The 23,581-nt window shown below is 39.5% G+C and overlaps 2 protein-coding genes across 12 annotated transcripts in view; one reads left to right on the forward strand and one right to left on the reverse strand.

Annotated features, from left to right (window-relative positions):
* The window catches only part of TM6SF1 (transmembrane 6 superfamily member 1), a 59,714-nt gene that overhangs the window by 15,670 nt on the left and 20,463 nt on the right, over nucleotides 1-23,581 (forward strand). For 3 of the 11 annotated variants that reach the window (XM_072801435.1, XM_072801467.1, XM_072801476.1), the window contains 5 exons: nucleotides 219-340; nucleotides 2,013-2,117; nucleotides 3,883-3,975; nucleotides 4,431-4,550; nucleotides 11,799-12,006. In XM_072801435.1, coding sequence (XP_072657536.1) covers nucleotides 219-340; nucleotides 2,013-2,117; nucleotides 3,883-3,975; nucleotides 4,431-4,550; nucleotides 11,799-11,990 — 632 coding nt within the window. In that variant the 3' untranslated portion in view covers nucleotides 11,991-12,006. Of the gene's footprint in view, nucleotides 1-218; nucleotides 341-2,012; nucleotides 2,118-3,882; nucleotides 3,976-4,430; nucleotides 4,551-7,228; nucleotides 12,007-14,881; nucleotides 15,002-16,242; nucleotides 21,104-21,594; nucleotides 22,545-23,581 lie in introns of those variants that run through there. The other 8 variants (XR_012018704.1, XM_072801451.1, XM_072801469.1 and 5 more) reach the window with 6 other exon arrangements.
* The window catches only part of HDGFL3 (HDGF like 3), an 81,105-nt gene continuing 67,387 nt past the window's right edge, over nucleotides 9,864-23,581 (reverse strand). Inside the window, exon 6 of the mRNA XM_072801502.1 lies at nucleotides 9,864-14,620. Within this exon, the coding sequence (XP_072657603.1) occupies nucleotides 14,615-14,620 (6 nt within the window). The 3' untranslated portion in view covers nucleotides 9,864-14,614. The remainder of the gene's footprint in view (nucleotides 14,621-23,581) is intronic.

The following is a 23,581-nucleotide window of genomic DNA, read 5'->3' on the forward strand; positions in this document are numbered from 1 at the left end:
GGGTTTTATGTTAAATATACTCTATAGTAGCTAGGACATGCCTGGTCATAAGCACCTTGTACTTTGAAATTGACTTATTTTATTTGGCCTCGTGAAGAATATTGTCTGGTCTACAGTACAATGTTAAATGATTTGAGGTTGGTGTCCTAAATGTTACTGGTGTTTTGATATGCTTTTTGGCAAACTTCTGACTTTCTTTCTCTCTTTCTTTTAAATAGGGAAGTATGGAACTCGTATTTGCCCTGCTTTTTTCTTAAGCATACCATATACTTGTCTTCCTGTCTGGGCTGGTTTCAGAATCTATAATCAGCCATCAGAAAATTATAATTATCCCTCAAAGGTGATTTTATTATGTTAATTGTAACCTGTTGCCAAACTCACAGGGCTCACTCATATTTGCTGGCTACTGAATGGCACCATGCCTCTGTGTCCTGGAGCACTTGGGGCAGCCCATATGACCGTGCTGATTCTGTGCACTGGTCATGCCTCAGTTACAGTGGCAGAGATGGTCTGTTTCTGGCTGAGTATATCTGCTTCCATCGGCCTGGCTGTGCTTTCTGGAACTTCACACTGGCTGTTCCCATCAGAAGCTCCAGTATGGTTTGTCTGGGGCTGTTAATGGCCTGGCGTTTTGAGCATCTGGGCACCTCATTCAGAGGTACCAGTGCATTTACTGCCCCAAGGGGAGGCTGGAGAGATACTGCTGTTTGAGGCAACACACAACAGCCTCAGGGTGTAATTTACCAAGAGATCCAGGCACAAGGACATCTTCTGAGACACCTCCCTTCCATTCACAGCAGAGGTGGTCGAGGTGAAGCAATGCTGGCTGGGCAGGTACTCTGTTAAGGTCTTCATTTCTAAGCTAGTAACATCTAAGTTTCTCTTCCTTTTATAGATATTAGATCCTTAAGCAAGATCCTTTCAGCAAAGTGATATATGAAAATTTGAATTACTAGAGATTATCAGAACATGATTATTCATTTTTACTATAATATTTACAGTAGAATTCATTAAAATACGTGGTAATTTACAAACACTTCATTTGTAGACAGTTAGACACCTGCTGTGTAAAGTCAGGTTGACAGAATGACAGCCAGTACTCCCTTACATCCTTCTGAGGAATGAGGTGGTTTTTCAAAAGAAGCAAGCAGTAACCATCGCCTTGGGCTCCAATGCTTTTACACTCTCCTTGTCAGTATGTCAAGTGTTCATGCCGCAAGACACATAAAACTGTTTATCATTTTTTAAATGTTAAAACACAGTGATGGCCAGGGAGAAATGGACATTGTCATACAGTGCTGTAGGGAACATAAATTCAGACTCACTCTGCAGTCTGGCAGTGTTATCAACCTTAACAAATTTAATCGCTTAACCTAGTAATTCCACGTCTAAACCCATTCTCAGATCATCAGAGAGATGGTATCAAATATTTATGTATAGAATTGCTCATCATCACATTAATAGTGCAAATGCCTAAATGTCCAACAATGAGAGAACGGCTGAAATATGGTGCTTCCACATGACATTACATTTTAGAAGAGCTTTTAATAATGAGGGAAAGTACTTATAATATAGGTAGATGTTGAGTGTCAAAAGAATGAATACAAAATTGGTTATATATAAAGTCATAATTTTGTAAAAAGTAAATGTAGAAAATTGTAGAGACTCTTAATAGTATGTTGGGTTAATGGTTTACCTTACTTTTAAAATGAGTGTATCTTACATGTATAATCACAACACTGCTATTGCAAAAAAAAAAAAAAAAAATATGACTCCTAGAGCTCGAAGGTCCCTTTAAGATGACCTGGCCCAATCTCATTTCTCAGATGAGCAAACTGGAAGTGGAGGTGAGGGACATGATCTCTATGTTAGGTGGCTGGCGGTTTATGACGTGAATCACCCATCTGCAGAATTCTCTTGCCATCCAGCACCATAGCACTTATGCGTCAGTAGATCTCAGAGACTTCTTTGGCACTTTGGGACCTGCTCATTGGTTACAAACTCTGTTTTAGGTTGTTCAAGAAGTCCAAGCAAAGGACCTGCTGAGAAGACCATTTGATTTAATGTTGGTCGTGTGTCTCCTCCTGGCAACTGGATTTTGTCTGTTTAGAGGCTTGGTAAGCACAACAGATCAAAGTAACATAACAAACAAAAAAAAAGTATGTATTGAATCAGACTTCCTAATGCCCTAACAAAACATTCCTCCTGCTGGAGCCTGGAGAGCTGGCCCTGCCAGCTGTGGCTCTTTTGCCTGCTGGCTCAATCCCCAGCTTCCCTCTCATGGGGTCGGCCCAGCTGGGCCGCTGCATGCCCCCTCCTTCAGGTCTTTGGATTAAGCCCACCCAGAAGTCTCCTCATTCCCTGATTTTAGGGTGCCTGAAAAATTAGCTAGTAGAGTCTCATTCTTTTGGTTTCTTTGATGTTTCTGACTTAAATGTAAATGTCTTTGGGAAGGGTGGTAACAGAAGACTCCAAGACCACTGTGGCACAGAGCGTGTGTTGTGTTCTCAGAGGAGTAGGGAGGTGGGGTTGAAGATGGGGCCAGAGTAAGGAGTTAGGATCCTAGCTATTTACCAGCTGTGTAGCCTTGGGAAAATGATATAACCTCTTTGACCTCAGTTTCTTCTATAAAACAACAGTACGTATCTTTCGGTACTGGTTTGAAGATGAAATAAGAGAATAAACATCAAACACTTATGGAGGGCCTTATATGTGGTAAGTGTTCAATACATGGGTGTTACTATTTTCATTGATAGATCATTCTTCGCAATGCCCAGAAACAAATTTGGGCAGCTAGAATCATATGGGTAATTATATTCAGCTTTAGTGACAATCACTGTTCTAAGTCTGCTGGCATTGTTGCTGAGTTGAGCTAGCTAGTAGGAGGAATGGCAAAGAGAAGGGATGTAAAGGAGAAAGAGCTGTAGGCTTTGTTCAGACCACAGAGCAGTAAAACTTTTTTTTTTTCCTTAAGTAAGCTCCATCCCCAACATAGGGCTTGAACTCATGACCCTGAGATCAACAGTCACACACTCTACTGAGCTGGTCAGGCATCCTTAAAACTGTTCTTTGGTTAGTTTGCTCTAATTTTCAAAGCGAAAAGAACAATAGTAGCAATGAAAATGGGCCCCAGCTGTATTCTTGCACAGCCATATCCATTCCTCTGTGCATGAGAAAAAGGTGTGCATGTGGGTATTTGCATGCTTGGTGGGCTTTTCAGTTTGGGTCCACTTTTACCAACTCTGCCACTGGCCTGTGTTCATAGATGTTATCTAGAAGGGACATTTATGGCCAGGGACATGAGAAGTGATGCATGAGAGATGTGACTCAGAGGGGACCTGGTTATATGCCAAAGATACTGTGTTTCTTCTGTGGCGAAGAGTCTGCTGTGCTCCCTTTTAAAGTGGACACAGGATTGGCTTCACACAAGAGGACCCTGCTTTCAGATCAACCTTCACTGCCCCCAAAGGCCATGTACTCTGTGAGGCACTGGAGAGAGGAGGCGGCTGTTTCTTAAATTCTGCAAAGCATAGTAGGATGAATTTGGTGTAAGAATGTCCTTTTCTTTCTGCAGGGAACAGCTGGCTAGTTGTTCCCAGGAAAAGTCAAACTGGTAATCTAGTGGGAGCTGTGCTTCAGCTGGTTGAAACCTAGATACTTAAGAGATACCCAAGAATACAGCATTAGTTCTTTCCTACTCCACTATTCTTCATCTCCTTTGAGCAGATCCGTAGAATATTTCTTTTCTTCCTCTTCTACAGTACACAGTTTTTGTTAAATAGCAAAACAGCTTGTGGCTGAGCCTGGAACAGTTAGCCTTATCAGTAAACACTGAGAATAAGATGTGATTGTAACTTTAATGAATTCGTTTTTTGTTCTCAGATTGCTTTGGATTGCCCAGCTGAGCTCTGCCGATTTTATACACAATTTCAGGAGCCCTACCTAAAGGATCCTGCTGCTTATCCTAAAATCCAGGTCAAGTAGTTATGAAGCCTATGGATTTCCTTTTTTTAAAAAAATATTTATTGTTTAAAATTCATTTTTATTTTTTTTAGATTTTATTTATTCATGACAGACACACACACACACACACACACACACACACACACACAGAGGCAGAGACGCAGGCAGAGGGAGAAGCAGGCAGAAGGAGAAGCAGGCTCCATGCAGGGAGCCTGACGTGGGACTTGATCCTGGGTCTCCAGGATCACACCCCGGGCTGAAGGCAGCGCTAAACCGCTGGGCCACTGGGGCTGCCCGCCTATGGTTTTTCCAAAGTTAATTTTCACTCTTTAAGAATGGGAACATGTAGGCCCATGTAGGAAATAGGAGTTAGTGTTCTCCAAAATAAAATTGTTAATCTTTTGTGCTTTTCATCAGGCCAAGTTAACTGTTAAGTTGCTGACAAGGTTATTTCTCTGTTAATACAGATGCTGGCATATCTGTTCTATTCTGTCCCTTACTTTGTGATCGCGCTTTATGGCTTAGTGGTTCCTGGCTGCTCCTGGATGCCTGACATAACACTGATACATGCTGGAGGTCTAGCTCAGGTACGTTCTGAATAGAACGTCCACTGGGGATCTGGCTCTCCGGGTTGAGTAACACCAACATTTCTGCTTGGTGTTTAAGGGTGGAAAACAGGTGCTAGACACATCCCCTTTTGTTCTACAATTCTTTAAAGACATTTCTGCATATGCATTTTATTCAGATCTCACAGTAACTACTTGGTGAGTGTGCCATCCAGCTGTACAGGTGAGGGAGCTTCTGAGGCCCAGTGAGGTTACAGACCTGTCTCAGGTCACACACCCAGCAAATGGCACCGCTGTTTTAGTGTGCTGTTTCCCAGTCTCTGAACACCATGGCTACTAAAAAAGAATTGAGAGCCATTATCTTTAAGACGTCTCAACATGAGAGGTCAGAATTCGGTTATACTGCACTGAGCCAGGGAAACTGGGTTTGAGGACATTCTCCTCCTGGGGAAGCAGGGCCAGTCATGCCATTCCTTCCCCCTTGCCACTTAGCCAGTCCCTGGCCTAAAGTAGGTGTTCAGTGAATGCTGACTTCATTGGACCGGAAACAAAGTGATCTATACAAGTGTATTCTTACACAAAGTACATTTTTTACAAGCTAACAGCTAGCAAAACAAACTGATCTTACCAACAAAGAAGAAAATTATTAAGTAATTTTATCCCCTCCCCTTGCTATAAATAAAAGAGAAACAAATGTCTTGTAACATCATTCTCTGCATCTTGCTCTTTGAGCAGGCCTAAGGATTAGGCTCATTTGGAAACTGTCAGCAAATACAGTTAATTACAGTCATGGTGTAGGAACTAGGATGGCAAAACCATACTCTGGCATTTCCTGGAAAAACAGCTACAGTCTTTATGGTTTAACAGTTTGGGCTGAATCCTTGCAGTCCAAGGTAATTCTTAATTACAGAATTTGAATATCACTATCAAAAAAGTTGGTACAGCACCTGAAGTAAGGGTTCCTGTTCTTCCCTTAAAGGATCAGTGGGGGAGAGAACTAGTATTTACCCTCTTTGCAGATCTCTGAATAGCTGGTTCCTTAGGCTTTGGTTTGGGGTCTTTATTTCCATATCTGTCAATACCAACTATAAGCTTCCAGTTTTTTTTTTAATCTTAGCCCAAACTGTTCCCAGACTCCTATGCCTAATCCCAATTTCAGTGTTTCCACTTGGCTGTCTTGCAGTGTCTAAGATAGGACCCCTGACCTTCCCTACACCTCATCCCCGTCTTCCCTCATCCCTGCAAACAGCTCTTGCCCGCTTCCGGCAGCTTGTCACACATGCAGTGCTTAAGCCTTCCCATTCCCTTAGCCCTACATCTAGCCTGTCACCAGGTCCAGGTAGTCTTTCTCCCGAGTAATCCTCAATCCCACCACTGACAGCTCATTGCCCTGCAGTGGTCCGAGCTGTCATGGGAGGCAAGCCAGCCTAAGTGTTCTACTTACCATTTGTGTGAGGATAGGTTGTGTGCTCTGCTGGAGAGGCAAATACTCAGTGGCTTAACACAGTAAAGACTTATTTCTTGGTTGTGCAAAGATTATGTGGGATATTTTCAAGAGTCCGGCCTGGCACAAGCCCGACTGCAAGGGAAGCAGGTAAATGTAGTCTTTCTGTGTGACCCAGGAGAAAGTTTGATGAAATAGCATTATCCTGGCAGTGCCTTCTTCTTCTTCTTTTTTTTTTTTAAAGCCTCACTTAAAGGTAAGAAAGCAGAGGTTTAGGGCAGCTTGTTACTTGCCTAGGGTCATAGTTACTAAATGGCAGGACAGGGATACGGAATCCTGTCTGATCCCAATGCCCATGTTCCTCTCTGCTGGTTTCCGTCTTCTCATGCAAACAGTTAGCTATGGTAGAGTCCTACAGCACAAAGCTAGACTTTGTATGAATGTGGGGGGTTGGAAAGCCCCTGGGGGGTGGCAGGCGGTGACATGTGAGTGGGGCTCCGTGTGCAGTTAGGCTGGGGAAGCATTTAAGTGTTGCAGTATGCAGCAGTTCAGAGGGTAGAGTAAGCCTGGGCTTCTGTTTTCTTGGCCTTACTCTCCTGTGCTCCCCAGGAGAGGGGGCCTCCCACTAGCCTCACTCTTATCAGTCCCTTTCTTAGAGTCTGACACAATCACGGTCCCTCTATATGCCCTATACCGGGCCCCACTGTGGGAACACTGGCCATCATGACTGTCATCGTTGAGGAGGCTGACAAGAGTGAGGCCACTGCTGGAAACTGGTCAAGCGGACAGTCAGTCGTCAGGAGGTGTGGGGGTGAGCAGGTACTTGACCTGATAGCAGTTAAGGTGAACGAACCCCAGACTCTACCTGCTGGTGAGGGCTAGGCTTGAAGATGGGCCCCTGTGGCTCCAGCCAGGTGGTTCTGGGAAGAGCAGGGTGGACAGCAGAGCTAAGGGCAGCAGCAGGAATCTCTGGGTTCATCCACCAGTGCCCAGTGTGACAAGGTAACCGGAGGCCACAGACTAGATCCTGCAAATGTGAGACAAGATCCTGCTAATCTACCCCAACCTGGTGAGTGGGGTCATCTGAGAACTGTGTCTGATGTTCCCATGACTCTGGGCCAGGTGTTCGTATCTACCTACTCAGAGTGTTTAGCGTAAGGAAACATTACACAAAACAGATCACACAAAACATGTACGAAACAGGGTACATGATGAAAATGTTAAATTCCAGTTATGTGATTGGTTTTCTACCTAGCCAGTACTTGCTTATCAAATGAGTTCTCGTGTTGGGAGGGCATGTGACACATTTATCACAGAAAACACCCTCTGTAACCTGACTCGCATCCCTTATTTCCTAAAACTGCCATTCTTCATTGAGAAGCTTTATGCACCATGATCCCACTAATTTTATCAAAACCTGCATTTCTTGAAAGGCCTAGTGAACTCCCAAGACTCTATGTGACTTAGTTAAAAAAAAAAAAATCTCTGAAAAATTTCTAGATCAGTACAAGTCGGTAGAAAATTTAAGTCCTTACTGGGTCCCTGATTTCAGATCATGCAGGAATCTGCCAAATCTGCTGTCTTGAGAAATCAAAACATCAAAAAGTAAAGCACATCAAAAAGTAAAGTAAAGTAAAATATAAAATAAAATAAAATAAAATAAAATAGAATATGCCAAGGACATTTTACACTAAAGCCTTCCAGTGGGGACTTTTCATAACTCAAATATCTTTTCATATAAAATTCTTACTGTAGGATTAAAGTTGCAAGTCTAGTTTGAAAAGTATTCCAGGCTGGTTAGATCCAGTTATTTTTAGTACTTTGTAGCAACTGAAGAGTTTTTCTCTGCTAAATTATCACTGAAAATTAGAAGAAAACAATCAGAGCCAATATAGTCAATATGGTTAAGAGCAGGAGCTCTGGAGACAGATGGGTTCATATATCACCCTATCCCTGATGAGCTTGTGACCTTGGCCACCTTGGATTCCTCTTCTGTAAAAGGATGGTACAGGAGCTTTCTCATAAAGCTGCTACAAGAGGATTAAATGAGGGAATATATGTAAAGGGCTTAGAGAGTGCCTGGCACAGAAGACGCCTTGGATCTCTGTTGCTGTTCTTGTTACAGGTAGAAGATTCTCAACAAGAGTCTAGAGGAGAAATGCCTTGTGTTGCTCAGAAGATTCATTAATCTGTAGCCATGTGTAACAGATAGTATTGCCTAAAAATCAGAGAGAGTGGGAGAAAGCTCTGGGATAGAGTCAGTGGGTTTGGCAGGGAGCCTGTTGCCCATCCAGTAACACCACGGCTTTGGAAGCAGGAACAGTCCCACTTTGGTTGGGCAATACCCCTTTCCTCTTGCTGCTCAGACTCTCCCACTCCCTGGCTACGCGGGTGCCATGTACTTTCTCACAAAAGGGTCTGGAAGCTTATCTGTGGGTAATTTGGTTGTAGAGTTGACTCTACTGGAGGTGAATTTTATGTTCTTTCCTTATGGAAACCTCTAGGAAATATCTGAAAGGAAAGATTTAGGAAGAACATGGATAATTGGGATACTAATGCAAATCCTGTTTTAGTAGTTTGCTTCAAGTGTAATTCATCAGTAAACTTTTTTTTTTTTGTTTTAGTTTTTTTCATCAGTAAACATCTTGATTTAGTATTAAGACTAGACTTTGGGTTTAATGTCTTCACATGTTTATCCTTTGGTGGAGATAGACAGTCTTGAAATTGTCCAAAGGCTGGCAAGGGGATCTAAAAACAAAGAGCCCACCTGAGTTCTCAACCAAGCAGAATGCCAGATCACGAACAGGTGATCTCTTGGCACTGTCGTGATTATTCCACAAAGATCAACTTCTTGAACCGGCATAGGAATCCCTATGAGATAGGCTCCATTATTATCCTACTTTTATAGATGAGGAAACCAAAGAGGTTACGTACCTAATCAAAGGTCCTACTGCTGGTGGAGCTGGGTTCTGACACTGGTGGTCTGGCTCCAGATTCAGTGTTTTTAACCACTCAACTGTGCTGCTCAGAAAACCCTAAAAAATGACACAGTTCTGGATTAACTACTTACATTGTATCGGCCAGTGTTCATGTTAGTTTGGGCCTATAATACTTATGTGGACACATGATACTCTTTCAGCTCCTTTCTGGAACTGAGACCATGACTTTTAGGTATGCTTTCCAGACTATCTCTATAAATATAAGAAAAAGGAGCTATTAAAATTGAACCATTCTTTGCTTTTTTTTTCCCCCCTCATTTTCCATTCTAACCATCCATTAAAAAAAAAAAATCAAAGCACATCTTTTAAATTTACTTAAGGTGAGAACTAATTTAAAAAGGTAAGAAAAATGATTAGGGGCCAGTGTCACATCATTGAATTTTGCAGAAATTTCTGGGCTCTATAAAGTTGTCCCTATGATTCTGAGTGACAAGTCACTGAGCAGCACTGAGCCCAGAGCCACCAGATCCCAGCCTGGCACACAGGCTGCCATCGGGAGGCCTCATGTGCTGGGGGGCACATCACCCAGGAGACACTGTGTAGGCTGTTAGCAGCTATGTGCTTGGGACGGGCACTGTTCTCAGGGGAGACGGAGGTTCTTCCGAAACTTCAGAACTCTCGGAACTGGACACCGTTAGGTGTCTGGGAGGAAGCTATGGTTGGACGCTCACTCATGGCCACCACAAACACACCTGTTAGAACTACAGGCAGTGCAAGAAACTGCAGAACACGGGCCTCAGGCTTCTCTCATGTGCAGACACCTCTTTGCATTAGAAACATCAATCTATACCCCTCATCCAATAATTCTGGTGAAGAAAGACCTACTAAAATAGGTATAAAAATAGAGAAATGCTGTGTAGAAGCTTTTTGTATTTTGACAGTCACAAGACGTTATTGTTTAATGTTTATTGAGCTCTAACAATGCGAGAGGCGCCACACAAAACATTAGACACAGTACCTGCCCGGTGGGCTTACAATCTAATCTAAGGACATGATCATTTTGTAATGTTGCCATGATTTTGCTGTTTTTGAAAATGAGGTATTAACTGCACTGGGGAGTGCAGGAAAAGAGCCTATGGAATCACTGGCTTTTTATGCAGGTTTCCCTATGCAAGTAGGCATGATTGCTCATATTACTTCATCTCTCAAAGTATGGTTGGCATTTCCCCACACCTGGTGTTTTTTTTTTTTTTTTTTTTTGTCACATGTACAAGTGTCTATAAAGACAAAGACACCAAACCCAAATTTTTGAAGATCAAGGTTCATATCTGGCCTCTAGTCCAGAAGTTTGGTTATATTATTCAGAAAAACACTGTTATTCAAGAGGCCCTAGGGAAAAACAGCAACAGAGGCCAAGCTCCTGGTCCATTTTCCTAGAACTGCACAAGAGCAGCTCTGCAGGGCAGCCTCTCCAACGCCGTTTGGGTGTGTGCGTAAGGGACATGTGTTTGAGAGCAGAGCCCTCATAGAGCCCTCACGGAGCCTCACGGATCACAATGCAGATGTGTACACTTTCTGTATTGGTCCTTGGTAACACACCACACTAATTTCTTATCTCCAGAGAGTAGCACATTGAAGGAGAGGTCCCTAGAATGTATCAGTAATATGTAAAAATGTAGCCTTTGAAAGTACCTGTGTTACTGATACAAATCCACACACACGCTGCTGATGAAAGCTTGTCCTTTTCTTGTCATGGTCAAGTCCAGTGCTAAGGAACACTTTCATCTGCTAAGCATTGAGCAGAATAAACTGATTTCATACAGAAGGAAATGTAACATATGTATTTAAAGCAAATTATCTAAATTTTTCATTCTTGTTACTCTGTGACTTCTTTAGGTTATAATATCTTCTTTCTTCACTTGGATCCTGATAAACTAATAATTCATCACTTGTTTTATTTAGATTTCCAATCTTTTATTCATGTATAGCTTAGATTTCAGTAAGATATGAAAACGTAGACTCCAGGGTTGCATTTTGTAACAATATGAGAATCCTGAGGAAATCCTCACACAGAAGCCTTTTCTAATACAGTTTTCCCCTGTGCTTATGAAAAGTATCAAAAAAGATACATTCTGAATGTACGTTATGTATACTAGTACAAATGGGAAGCTCTTGCCTCAGGTAATGCTGACAAGCTATTCTTCTAGACAAATTAGAATTTGATTTGAAAAGGTTGCCTGAATGGACATTTACCATTTTATAAAGAGCAACCACAGTCCTACCCCCACCCAAGTTGGTAACGACCTTACTTACAAAACAATGCTTAGTATTTTTAAAATTGTGTAAAAAACAAATACATGAAGAAATAAAAAAAATATATAACGAAGGGTTCTGAGCTCTTGTTCCAAGGAATAGGTAAAAGACTGACTAATGAAGCTGAGGTCCTCAGTGCTTCTCTTTAAATAGCTATATTAAAAATATTTTTACTTTCTAAACTCTGTACTTTCTTCATTTTTATTGGAACACATTTAGTAAGCCACAAGTGAGTGCCTGTATAGATCTCCAGATGCAAATCAGAAACAAAAATAAAACAAAAAAACAACCCTGAGATTTTATTCAGTTTTTCTTTTAAATTGAGCCCCTAATGTTTGGTAAGGGTACTGGATGGGTGAATAGACAGCTGGCATGATAAAGCCACGCTAAGGAGGGTATACTTGATTTGAACAGTTATGTTAAGACTGGCCCTATATTCAGTGAAATCCTGAAGACTATGGATTGTTTGAGAGTACTGGTTTTGAGGGGCACAGGAAACACGGTCTGAATGAATCATCCAGAACACAGAATTCATGCTTACCTCCTCCCCCTTTTGTTTTTTAAATGCAACAGGCTCAGTTTGCTCACATCGGTGCTTCTCTTCATGCTAGAACTGCTTATGTCTACAGAGTCCCCGAAGAAGCGAAAACCCTTTTTCTAGCATTAAACATAGCATATGGAATTCTTCCTCAGCTCTTGGCCTATCGCTGTATCTACAAACCAGAGTTCTTTATAAAAACAAAGGCAGATGAAAAAGTCGAATAAAATATTATTTCATGTTTCTCCTCTCTAGATTACTGACTTGTTATCCTGGTACTGATAATTTGTCCCATTTCACTCCCTCCTGAAACGGGGATACTTCAGCATATACAAATTCTTGCTCTGCACTGTATATGTGAGCTCTCATATGGTATTGTGTGGGTAAATTTCTTTTTTTGAAGGAAGAGTGAAGTTGAGAAACAGTTTGTTTAAAGAAATATATTCAAAATTATTTGTGAATAAACTTGACCATCTATTTCAATATTCTGTTTGCACATATTAAATATAACTGTAAACAATTACAATTTAGCTCCTACAATAGTGAGCATGAGAATGAACCTATCCAAAAGTGAATATGGCCTATGCATATTAAAAAATTCAAAACAGCAAATACATACTGGAGAGATACTTTTTGCATATAAGATATATATGCATCATTATCAACCTCAATATAAAAAGCAAATCATCACAATATTTTAAAATGTTATTTGAAAAATGTTTTCCCAAGGAAAGTATGATTATTTACTGCTGTTTTAAAAATTGCTTTTAAGAAAACTTTTTTTGTGAGTCTAAATAGCTAAGGAGGGATTGGTAACTTTATCATTACCCTTAATGAATACTTGTTTTATTGGTGACTGGAAATATTTCTATTGTATTTCTGTGTATTTTTTAATAAATCTTTGGGGCCTTTTATGAAAACAAATCTTATTAAATTTGAAACATTTTGTATTTTTCAGAAGCAATTTTGTAGTCTTTAGGATTTTTATTTTAAAAATCTGTCAGTTACATGTTCTAATTCTAAATGTCATCTACATTCTCCTTATGTTTTAGTGTGAGCAATGAAGAGGACTTTTGATGAATTAATTAAATTTCATTAATTTGAAATTAAAACACTCAAAATTAAAAAGTACTTTTCAAGGAAAAAGAACTGGATTGGCATCCCTATTATCTTTTAATGAATTTTTTGTATTTGGAATTATGAGTATAGAGAAAAATTAGTATTTGTTAAGTGAGAAAGACAAACTAAAAATACAGCCGCCTTCTCAGTGCCCTGGAGGGGTAAGTAGACTGCTGGTGCTTTCATATGCTCAGCTGCCATAACCATCACCACCATCACCATCACCATCCTCATCCTCAATGGCCCTGGGCTTTTAGAACAGCTCACACTTTCTCTTCATGTTATTCATTAGCTCTTCACCAAAATAAGGAAACAAAAAAGAAAATGGGAGTCCAAATCAATGCATGGATAATGTTAAGTATGCAAATTTACAGTCAACAGAGCTGGTAAATTTTCTCTGAGCTGTGCAAGCAATCGTGTGGCCATTCCTCTCCCTCCCCCATGGGTACAAAAAACCTAAAACCCACACAGTGTTCAAAAAAAAAAAAAAAAAAAAAAAAGAAAGAAGAAAACCCCTCACCTGCACTTGATTCTATTGTCAACTTGCTGTTAACAATTTTTGCTTTAATATATGAATTACATTAATACCTCACGTTACATAGATGAAGCCAAATTACACTAACTTAGTTGTTTACAACCTCAAAATCTTACTCCCAGTACACATTCCAATAAATTTATTCTGTAAAAACAATACATTTTTTTGTTTTTGATTTTTTTTACAGTAAACTTTTCAACTACAAACCTTGAATACGCGAAAGATGTTCCAAGGACAAGCATAACAGGATTGATAAAACCCAAACTGACTAAATGTGTCCTCACAATATAAGCTGGCATAAAAATAAATAAAATTCTCTATTATCACAATAGCAACAATAATGTACACATAATAATGGTTTGTGGATGAGTATAACTATACTAATTCTAGTTCCAAAAGAAAACAATGGTTCATTTAAAAGTCAATGCTTTGTCTGGTTTCCCATAGGGCTACTGCTGATTCCAGCTTTAAAATGTAAATTATCCACCTTGAGTGATTAGCTCAAATTGTATTGGCATTGGGGAAAAAAATAAATCATTGCCTTTATTTTGGAATAACACAAAAGACTCACTAACTTCACATATAAAAACTGAGTTTGTGTACGTAACAATATGAGTTTTGAGAAGTATAAGCTGTCGACTAGCTATTTCTAATATGGAATAGATATCTTACAGTATGATTAAACTTTACACATGGCCTCAAAACTGAAGGACAATTTTAATTTCATCTTTAATATGCCAACATTATGTGTTTAGGAACTGGTTCCTGGGTTCTGTCACAGAGAGGAAATCCCTTAAGCATTATGTTGAGTGGTCATCTTTAAAAAATGCTAATTTATATTTAATGGAGTGTCTGGTGATAGAGGAGTAAAGGCAGGAGAATGATGAACGTAACTGCCTTGATAAAAGGATCCTAGACATGTATAAGTTTGTGCAAAAATCTTGATAATCCTTAGTGGTTAAGGGCAACTTCATGCAACCAAATAACGAAATCAAATCAATAACCTTAAAAAAGGCTAAAATGTCTTTTTTCCCCCAAACACAACAGAGAGGAATGTGAATAATGTACATACAAACTGGGGTTCTGTCAATGACAACAAGGAATATGTGTTGGTTCATATCAAATCCAAGATTATTAGACAACCAAATGTATAACCTTCTTGTGGTTTCTCCTAATATGCAGCATTCATTATGGTAGTTAGGTCTGTAAAAAAAGAAAGAAAACAAGCCTTTAGATGATTTAGGATATTAACAATAAAAGCTATCCATACCTATAAAGTATATAGCTGGGATTTTCTGAGATTTTAATCTGTACTGCAGCATTAAAAATACTAAGCAAGAATAGCCTGTGAGGAGGCTTTAAAATACTTATCACTTCAAAAAGCTAAAGAAGGTGCTAGGGCATTTTTAGTGTTCTGTTAAAAAAAAGGGAACAAAACAATAAACTTTGTCTACTGTCTGGCAGGGCACAGAGTGCAATAGTGTGCACTCTATACAACTCAGGACAATGTGTATTGCTGGGATAAAGTCAATGGAGAAATTGAGATAATCCATCTTTGTGAGGACTATGGTGTCAGAAGGAAAGGTAAGCTGCTTAAAATTTAAAAAGCATTTGGAATGTATGCAAATTATTCTGTATAATATTTATAGCTTAATTACTTGGGACATATGGCTCGAAGAAATTAGAAGTTAACAAAATCAAGATGTACGAAAAGAAAGGAAGTTTAGATTTCTTTTAAAATCTAGATGGCATCTGTGTGACAAAATATTTCCATTTCCTAAAAGAATTATGTTTCAGTCTGGGTCCTACTTTAAATTGTATCAGATTACATTTCCTCATAGGGATGCTGTTTTTGGTTTCTTTGTCATTAACCCAAATACATTACTCCCCTGCCCCCAATACTCCCAAGGGATGAACAAAAGAGGGAACTCGGGCCCCAATATTTTTCCTAAAACCACTTCCATTCTTTCCTTCACTAAGTGAATGAACTCGCTTGTGAGCACAACAGTTCTCACTCATGGGTATGTTCTCACAAACATAGCCAAAATCTATAGTGTATATTCTACCATATATAAATAATTCCAGGACCTCAAGGAAACCTCAAGATAGCAGAAATACATTTCTCTTACAGTGTGCTCTGTTCCTACCAGAATGAGAAAGTAAATTAAAAAAATAAATAAAAATCATGTTTAAAATCTGTGAACCTACAACATGCAGTGACTAGTGACTCCTAATTATTTATTAGATATGATTATACCCACTGACTTAGGGGATTCTCCTCCCCTGTGAAGGAGGAAGATAGCCATTTAAAGCAATGAAAAATTGTTATTCAAAGAAATTTATTTAAGTGTCTTTTTATTAATATCAATGTGAAAGGCAATAAAATCTATATTTACATTGGTAGAAAATTCATAGTAACAACTACTCAAACTGTATTGAAGAATATTTTTGGGAAGACCGTCCCATGCAGCCTCAGAATATAATTAATGATCCAAATAAAGTAAAGGTGGTACTAGAATGTGATGACAACTTTAAGGACATGGGTGGGGTTTTTTTTTTTGGTCTTTTAATAAGGTACTTGTTAAGTGGGTGCTTATAAAAAGCAAATTATAAATCCATTTTTTTAACTTGTCATACCATAATCACTCTATTTGCATGCCTGCATCAAAAAATATCTTGCTAGTTCATAATGATATATATCCTGGACATGGGGCTTGAAGTATTTACTAGACCCGAGGTCTCCTCCAAGTCAGCAACCAGAAGTGGTTCTTTATGTGCTGGCTGCCATGCTCTGAGCCACACCACCCATGCCACTCTCTTATCAGATAATGGTGGACTAATCCAATGAGATTCGCTTCTGAGGCATGTGAATGCAAGGCACATTAAGAGGCTGTGGGTGGACGCAAAGCTGAAGGATACCCAGAATGCAGCAGAAGTTTTGAGACCATGTAAGTCATAGGATCTTTTCATGGACTGCCATTGCCACTTGAAAAAACAATGACAGATAAACTATGGTTATTCAGACACTTTCTCAAAAATAAATGAAATGAGGCTATTATATCAAGGAAGACAACTGGTAGTATTTGCTGCCAATGACAAAGTTTGAGCTTTTAAATAAAACTTAGAATTCTGGAAAACGTAATCAAAACTTGTCAATAAGGATTTTTCTGACAAGATACACCTGATATTTAAAAATGTGATTAAAAATACTTTGTAATGAAATAATTGGAAGATTCAAATGAGAACCAATATTTTCCAAATGGGTAAAAGCTAATCAAAGTGCCAGACAGTTCAATGGACTTTAACAGAATACAGAAAGTTCAGAATCCACATTGCAACTAACCTTTAAGAAACTACCACTTATATATTTGGTGTAATATCAAAGAAGAACATTTGTGATGATCTGAAGAAACTATTAAAATACTACTATTCTCACTTCCCAATTACATATCTGTGTTGAGGCCACATTTTCTTCATATACCTCAACCAAAACACATATTGCAAGAGACTGAATAAAGAAGCAGATATGAGAACCCTGATAAAAGAAATTATTTTATTTTTATTTTTAAAGATTTTATTTATTTGAGAGAGAGAGAGAGCACAAGTGGGGAAGAGAGGGAGAAGCAGGCTTCCTGTGAGCAGGGATCTGGAGGGGGGGGCCTGAACCCAGGACCCTGGGATCATGACCTGAGCTAAAGGCAGATGCTTCACCACTAAGCCACCCAGGTGCTCTGAAAGAAAATTTTTTTTTTTGAAATAAATTTTTTAAAATGCAAAGCAATATGGGGCGCCTGGCTGTCTTTCGGTAGTGTTTGACTCTTTGATCTCAGAGTTGTGAGTTCGAGACCCATGTTGGGCGTAGAGATAAAAAAATGAAATAAAAGCTTTAAAAAATAAGTAAAATGTAAAACAATGTAATTTTTCCAAAACAAAGCACTTTTTGAAAAATGTAGTTATTTTTCATAAAAATGTGTTATGTTAGGTAATGAATATTATTTTACAACAAATTAATAAATATTTTAAAATTAGTTTTTATTCCTTTTTTTTTTTTTTTTTTTTTAGTTTTTATTCCTAATTAAATAAATATCCAAAGGTTTAAAAAAAGCTTTTTAGGGCCCTCAATATTATAAGAGTATTAAACGGGTGCTGAGACCAAGAAGTCTGATGAACCACTGGCTTAGAAGGAATGAGTACGTGGTGAGAAGTGAGGCTGTGCATGTTGAAGGAAGGAGTCTGGACTTGATCTTGAGGATGGGGAGACAGAAGAATGTAGCCCATTCTACAGAAAGAAAATAGGTCAGCATCAGAAGAATAAAAGCACGGACACTGGTTAGCAGTTATAGCGAACATAGTGGCAGTCCTCCCAGTTTTTATTCTCTCCTCTGCTCCTCCCTGTTATTATGTGTGGCCTTGTGATTTGGGGACTTGAGTCCAGCCCCAGGGATGGGCAACTTTCTGACATGGTCTCCAACTATCCCTGCCTCCAGGTATCCATACCCTTGTGTAATGCCCTCCCCTGGAGGGTGAGCAGGACTTGTGACTTGCTTCTAATGAATAGGATGAGGAAAAAGTGATGGGAATGTCACTTCTGAGATTAGATTATGAAGGACTAGCTTTTGTCTTGCTAGCACTCTTATCTCTTGCTGATGAAGCTAGCTGCCATGCCATCAGCTGCCTTATGGAGAGGTTAATGTGTCAAGGAACCTATGGGGCCTCTGGCCAAAGTTAATGAATTAAATCCTGCCAACAACTACTGAGTGAGCTTGGAAGAGTGCCCCTAGCCGAACCTCAAAATGATTGGAGCCCCTGCTAACACAGTAATCGCAGGTTTTGGAGAGGCAAAGATAGAGAACTCAACAAGTTATGCCTGTCTGGATTCTTGATCCATGGAAAATGCCAGATAATAAATGCTGTTTTAAGCCACTATGTCTTGAGGTAATTTGTTACATGGCAATAAACAACACAGCAGGCTCAAGCCAACAGTGCACGGTATACTTGTAAAGATTAGTAACCTCTACTTCATAGCCCCATGAATGGAGAAGGGAAGCTCCAATGTTCTGAAGCCTGTCCTTTTCTGCCTCATGCTTCCATGGTTAGGAGTGAGGATGTCATCAGAGAGACTCTGAAAGTAAAGGGGGCCCCAGAACTCTGTGGGTTCCTTGTAAGAACCTCTCTTCTCCTTCCCTTCCCAATACTCATAACTTTGATATCATTTGCCTCGAGATGGCCTTTTTATCCTTATGGCCTTCTACTTATTTCAGTTACCACATATGGGCTCTAAGCATCTGTCACTTCCTAGACTCTCATCCCCAATCAGCTTTGTACATGCTGGTTTAGGACCTCATCTCTTAAACTCTCCTCACCCAGATTCCTTTAGCTCTTCCACTAGACCCTTTGGAAATCAGTCAGCTACTAGCAAATCTCCCCTATCCCCAACTTGCATTTCTCATATATTCTGCCCCCTAATTTGTTCTAAAGGAAAGCCGGTTCTCCTTGGGGACTGTGCTGCTGGTTCTCCTGCCACCCTCACATGCTCTTTCTTCTGCCACAGCTCTTGTATCTACTGGCCTGGAGGTGAGGAAAGTGTCCTTCCTGATCTTCACTGCTGTTTCTAAGCTGCTTCTCCTCTCTCCTGTGCTCTCTCCCAACCACCCAATCCTCCCAAGTTTTGAACCTCAGACCTTTGAGTTGCTACCCCCTGCCCCCAAGTGCTGTGACTTCCAGATCCCCTGGGTTAGTTACTCTTTAGTCTTTAAAGATTTCAGCCCTGGTCCACTGTCATTCAATATCATAACCACTGAGATGTCTCTCCATGTAAATTGTCTTTCTAAAACTCTGACCTCTCAGTCCCTTGACTTTCTCTCCTCCCGGATCTTGTCCTCCATACTACCTCAGTCACTCATCCTCCCATGGTTATTTGTTAGGCAAGTGATTCCCAACCCCTGGGGTACAGGAGTCCTTCACAGACTCGCAATTTCACTTTCTTGGTCAACTGTGATTGGGAAGCAGATGTTCTTCCTTCTGACTTTCCTTCCATCAGAAGGTCAACAGTAGCTTATGTCACAGGGCTACCGCATCCCCCTCACTTCATCTCACCTGTAGGCATTCTGTCATCTCCCTTCATCAATCACAGCAAGAAGGGTGAGAACTGCACAGGAAGGTATTTTGAGAGTCACCTTCACTTAACTTCTGTTACAGAATATTGTTATAACTGTTCTGTTTTATTATGAGCTATTGGTAACTTCTTACTGTGCCTAACTTAAGCTTTATCATAGGTCTGTACATATAAAAACACATATATGGGGTTTGTACTATCCATGGTTTCAGGCATACTCTGGGAGTCTGGGAATGCATCTCCTGCAGATAAGGGGGGGGAACAACTGTATTTGCAAACATGGTTTTTAAGTCACTGTTTTGGAGGGCAAATTATGGGAGCATGTCAGGCTGTCCTAAGAATTAGGTAGGGGGCTGTTTGGAATTTTACAAGCAGGAATCCAGGGAACTTGCCTTAAATGGTGCTCACACAGTGAACCATCCTACCTGAAGGTCAGCAACAGACACCACAGCTCTTCCATAATTTGATTAAACATTTCACTCTTCCACCACCACTTAGGTCTCCAGCTCTCTCTGTTTAGCTTGGACTCAACCTCTAAATCATTCTTTGATATTAAAAATCTGTTGACCCATTCCCTTCTTCAGGCCTTTCTTTTTCCTTCCAAACATATTTCGAGTTCAGTGATCCATCACGGTCACTGCTCTCTTCCTTGCACAAAATCCATTTTGTGCCTCTCTCCTCCTTCACTCTACTCTCTGAGCAAACTCCAATTCTAGTCACACTCAGTTCTCTGCCTTTCTGAGGCTGCACAGTTGAATAAGCCTGGAGAGAACCACACCCCTGTTCCTTCGACAGTTTTCACTAAATCATGACCACTAACCTCAAGTGTTGCTTGGCAACTCCACTTCATTCCCCAACTCTATTCACTCTTCTCTTCTTCTAAGTGACTACTTTGTCCCATTTCCTATCCCTCAAAACTTCTAACACTTCTTCCCGTTATCACACTCAAATGCTGATCTTGCTTCCAAAGAAAACAGAAGCAATCAGATGAGAACTTTTACAAGCTCTCGCCCTGAGTACCCACGTACCTGCCTTCTCTCCTGCTTCAGTAATCCCTCTAGATGTGCTCTGGATCTTATGCCTCCTTGTCTTCTGAAGAGCACTGCTCTGGCAATTCTTTCCTACATTATCATTTTGTGATCATTCCTCATTTGAATCATTCTTACTAGCACACTGACTTTCTATCTTGGCCCATGATGATTAAGTATTTGAAAAGAAGTTTACGATTAGTCTACTAGCCCTACAAGACACTGGGACTCATTATACAGCTTCTATAACTAGGAAAAGTATGGTACTGACCAAGGGAACATAACAGAGAACCCAGAGAGTGAGCCATGGCTATGACAGATGACACTGCAGGTCAGAGAGGAAAGGAGGGGCAATTTAATAAATGGTGCTGGTTCCCATGGTTGTGCTCTGGGGAAAAAAGGCAACAGGATTCTACCTCATACTATACCCCAAAATCAATTCCAGATGGATCAAACACTAAAATGTTAACAGAGATTTAAAAAGGAAGTACAGGAGAGTGTCTTTCTGATCTTGGAAAAGGGATAGATAAAAGAATACTAACCATTAAAAGAAAAGTTTGAGACAATAGAGAAAGTCCATTCACCAAAAGGAATCATAAAAAAAAAAAAAAATCAGACAAGCCACAAATGTGGAAAAGACATGTACCATGTACATGACCAACCATTCTACTTAGAATCCAGAATATGTAAAGGAGTCCTACAAATCAGTAACCCCAAAAATCCAATAGGAAAATGGGCAAAAATACAAAATCAAGCACTACACAGAAGAAGAAACATGGGTGGTCGATAAACATGTGAAAAGAAGCTCACCCTATTAATCAAAGAACTACAAATTAAGACTATAACTTACTCTCTATTAAAGGCAAAAATTTCAAGTCTGACAGTGACATGTCAGCCACAGGGAATCCATACCTTGATGGTGGTGGGAGAGTGAACTGGCCCAGATACCTAGGGATTTAATTTGGCATTATCTCACAAAGTTAAAAACCATGAGCTCATAAGTTGGCATGTCCATTTCTCGTTTACATCCCTAGAGAACCTCTTGTATATGTGTATAAGGAGGCACACAGGAGGGTGTTCACAACAATGCAGTTCATGATTGCAGAAAGCTGGAAACAAGCAACATGCCCATCAAGAGGAGACTAAATAATAGTGTGGTGTATTCATAAGGTTGGGTCTTACACAGCAATGGAGAGCGAACAAGCAACTCTGTGCACAGCTGTGAGAGACTGCTGGAAGCACACTAGTAAGTGAATGTAACCATTGTTTAAAAAGCTCAAAATAAGCAAAACTAAACAATATATTATTTAAGTATTATATAACTGTATGTTATATATGAGCTAAAATTTTGAAAATGAAAGGAAATAATAACAATACTAGTGGTTATTTCTGGGGAGGAGGAAGATGAGACAAGAGAAGAATATCTAATTAGATACAAGTTACTCTGCTTTAGTTTTCAGGTTGAGTGGTAGGGTCACTGGTATTCATTAGAATAATGTTTATTATTTTATATTTATATTACATATATATTCTTTTGTATAGGACAAATATACCATTAAAAATGGGTTAAAAATAAAAGATAAAAAAAAAAATAAAAGATCAGACTTTCAACAGAGTGGGTCTAAAGGGAACATACCTCAACATAACGAAGGCCACATATGAAAAACTCATAGCTAATATAATACATAATAATGTTTCTCTAAGATCAGGAATGAGACAAGGATGTCCATTCTTGCCTCTTTTACTTAATGTGGTACTAATGTCCTAGCCATAGCAATTGGACAAAAAAAAAAAAAAAAGCCTTCTAAACTGGTAAGAAGTAAATGTGTCACTATCTGCAGATGATATAATACAACAGACAAAACCCTAAAGATTCCACCAAAAAACTAGTAGAATAAATGAGTTCAGTAGAGTTGTAAGATACAAAATTAATATATAGAAATCTGTTGTTTCTACAAACTAATAACAAAATAGCAGAAAGAAATTTAGAAAATAATCCCTTTTATAAAGACACCAGAAAGAATAAAATAGCTAAGAATAAACTTAACCAAGTTCATGACAGACCTGTACTATGCAAACAATGAAACACTGATGAAAGAAACTGAAGATAACACAAACAAATGGAAAGATATTCTGTGTTCATGGACTGGAAGAACAAATATTCTCAAAATATCCACACTACCCAAAGCAATCCACAAATGCAATGCAATTCCTATCAAAATACCAAAGCATTTTTCACAGAACTAGAACAAATAAATACTAAAATTTGTATAGAACCACAAAAGATAACACACAGCCAAAGTAATCTCGAGAAAGAACAACAAAGCTGGAGGTATCACAATCCCAGACTTCAAGACATACTACAAAGCTACAGTAATCAAAGAGTATGGTACTAGCGCACATGTACGTGCACACGCGCACACACTCTATCTATCTATCTATCTATCTATCTATCTATCTATCTATCTATCTATCATCTATCTATCATCTATCTATCTCTATCTAATCTATCAATGGACCAGAATAGGAAGCCCAAAAATCAACCCATACTTATATAGTCAGTTAATCTTTGACAAAGGAGGCATGAATATACAACAGGGAAAAGACAGTCTCAATAAATGTTGCTGGGAAAACTGAGTGGCTACATGCACAAAAATGAAAGTGGACCACATTCTTACACTGTACACAAAAATAAACTCAAAATGGATTAAAGACCTAAATGTGAGACCCGAAAGCATAAAACTCTTTTAAAAAAAATTTTTTTTAAAGACTTTATTTATTTATTCATAAAGACACAGAGAGAGAGAGAGAGAGAGAGAGAGAGAGAGAGGCGCAGACACAGGCAGAGAGAGAAGCAGGCACTATGCAGAGAGCCTGACATGGGACTCGATCCAGGGTCTCCAGGATCACGCCCTGGGCTGCAGGCGGTGCTAAACCGCTGCACCACTGGGGCTGCCCCGAAACCATAAAACTCTAAAAAGAAAACATAAGCAGTCATCTTGAACATCAGGCTTAGCAACA

Source organism: Canis lupus, chromosome 2, assembly GCF_048164855.1.
Source record: "Canis lupus baileyi chromosome 2, mCanLup2.hap1, whole genome shotgun sequence".
Lineage (NCBI taxonomy): Eukaryota > Metazoa > Chordata > Mammalia > Carnivora > Canidae > Canis > Canis lupus.